General features: G+C 42.0%; 1 protein-coding gene across 1 annotated transcript; it reads left to right on the top strand.

The window, feature by feature from the left end:
- The first annotated feature begins 257 nt into the window (after positions 1-257).
- LOC149217580 (protein BPS1, chloroplastic-like) lies at positions 258-1,403 on the top strand. Its single transcript, XM_089390289.1, has one exon. It carries the CDS (start codon positions 258-260, stop codon positions 1,401-1,403), a length of 1,146 nt encoding a protein of 381 aa, XP_089246415.1.
- The last annotated feature ends 990 nt before the right edge of the window (positions 1,404-2,393 follow it).

Here is a 2,393-nt window from a genome sequence, read left to right as displayed (position 1 = left end):
AGTAACGCCCACGGATGGCTTAAATTAAAATAGTGTGATCACCTTTCCTCTCCGCTATTCTTTCTGTCGACCATGTTGTGGCATCTATCGTCGTGCTCTCTGATCTGGACGGATTTGTGCAATTAGTTGAGTTGTATTAATATTACCCTTACATGTTCTGAGAGGCAACAAACTACAAGTGCAGCCACATTGAGAGAGATAAGAAGACCCTCATTCTGAGACGGAGGAAATTAAGTGATTGAGCATTGATCGCAATCATGAGTTCTTCCATCGTTTCTCTTGGAGCGGCTCTGCACTTATTGATGCCTGCTGCTGTTCGTGGTCACGGCAAGCATAAGAGGTCGAGGAGCATGCCGGCCTCCATAGCGCATCCGATCCTCGCTGATTTTCAGTACGAACTTCGTTCTAAGGTGGAGATACTCATGCAACAACAACAACAACCGGAGTCATACAATTTTTCTGCAGCTTGGCTTGGACAAGCGCTGGACGTGATGCTGTTTATCTATTCCAATGTGAAGGATTTGTACCAGCATGTACAAATGGACAATAATAATGACGGCAAATGGTTAAGCCAACATATGGAGGACCTGGTGAATCTGCTTGATGTGTGCAATGTGTTGAGAGAGAGCATGTCAGAAATAAAGAAGCACAACATGTCAGTACAGATAGCCCTCCATGGCTTACTTCACGCCCATGCCCAGATTCCCAGTGCATTAAGTCATCATGAACACATGATGAATAATCAAGTGGTGAAAGCACAGTACTCCCTTGGTAATTGCATGCAAGAATTAAGGAAGAACAAGGACATGGAATCCAAGCTAGCAAAATGCATGTTTACTTTGAAGCGAATGGCCGATAGCTTTCACTCAACAACAGAAATGGTAACATCAACTGGCGGATCAGGAGTTGAAGAAGTCATCAAGGAAGCGAAGGCCATCACCATCTTTGCGTGCACTGCACTTGTAGCTGCTTTTTACTTCAACGCACCATGCCGATCCGTTATGCCCGGTGCAGGCTTTCTTAAGAAGAAGAATAGAATCAGTCCTAGCCCTCTTCCTCCTCTCATCGACATCAACAATATGACTAACATGATGCACCACAAGTTAAAGGAAGCTATGGAGATGCAGAAAAAGAGATCATCATCATTCAAGTTCCTCTTGCATGAGCTGAACAGGGCGGATATTACAGTTGGAAACCTCAACAATTTACTGGACAGATACATCATCAACAAGATGTCCAACATGCAAGATGAACTGAAGGACTCCATACATGCCGTCAACATGTCCACCACAGAGTTGGACAACGCTCTCACACACATGGACCAGAGAATGAATGAACTCTTCAGATTTCTTATCTCTAGCAGGGTGGCGCTGTTGAACAATCTCAGTACGCTCTCTTCCTGATCAGATCAATCCATGTACAAAGCAGAGGATGCGGCATCCCTATATCTAATACTCATGCGTGCATCGTAGAGATGTCCGCACGGCCTGCCGCCTATTTCCTTACCAAATTGACATTCCTCACATTCCCTCGTGAGTGGTCAAGACTTCCTCATACAGATACCATTCCTTTTACGCGCACATATGTGACTGTAACATATACATACAAAATTCAAATCAAATCAAAATCAAATGATATATTTTTACTGGATATTTTCATGGTTGAAATTTTTGTTTTCTGGATGTTTGAATCTGTTGCCATTATTAATTGATTCACTGTAGACATCAACGATACAGATATATTTGAAATCACATGATTTGTTCCTAGACGATATATACATAAAGCCAAATTAGATATCTCAAACCGAATAGCTAGGCGGTGAATTCTTCTTCTCTGAGGTGGTAGACCCTAACAGTGCGAAGTACAGGGCCACGGAGGCAGTGACTGAGAAGTTATCCATGATTTTACAAATTCCTCCCTGATTTCATAAATTTACAAACTCCTCCTTGGAAGGAATATGGAGGGCAGAGGGATGGTGTAGAGAAAGCTAGGGCTTGGCAGCATAACGGCAAGTTATGTGTTTTTCATGTTGATTGTAATAATGTTGTTTGAACTTTGCATCACTCTTGCTTTCACCTTCGTCAAAGCTTGGAACTTGCTGAAATTGTTTCATTCATTGGCATGTAAATAAGATTAGGTCAACCCCGAAAAGTTTCTAGAAGGCCAATCATTCCAGCTGGAGACAAATTCTTTGTAACCACCCTAGTTGGGCCTGAGATTTGGTCAACCCCAAAAAGTTTCGCTAAGACAGATCATTCCAGTCGGACACAAATCTTACGTCACTCAGCCTAGTTATGCGAGAGTTGAAAATTATAATTGTGAAGGAGATTTATAATTATGTGTTTTATAAGTAAATGTTAGTGAGTATTTAATAACAGGCTATCAACATTTCG

Source organism: Pinus tabuliformis, chromosome 1_1 (assembly GCF_031772625.1).
Source record: "Pinus tabuliformis cultivar Carrire ecotype Pingquan chromosome 1_1, CPIR1, whole genome shotgun sequence".
NCBI classification, from domain to species: domain Eukaryota; kingdom Viridiplantae; phylum Streptophyta; class Pinopsida; order Pinales; family Pinaceae; genus Pinus; species Pinus tabuliformis.
This window is presented reverse-complemented; position numbering and strand designations above follow the sequence as displayed.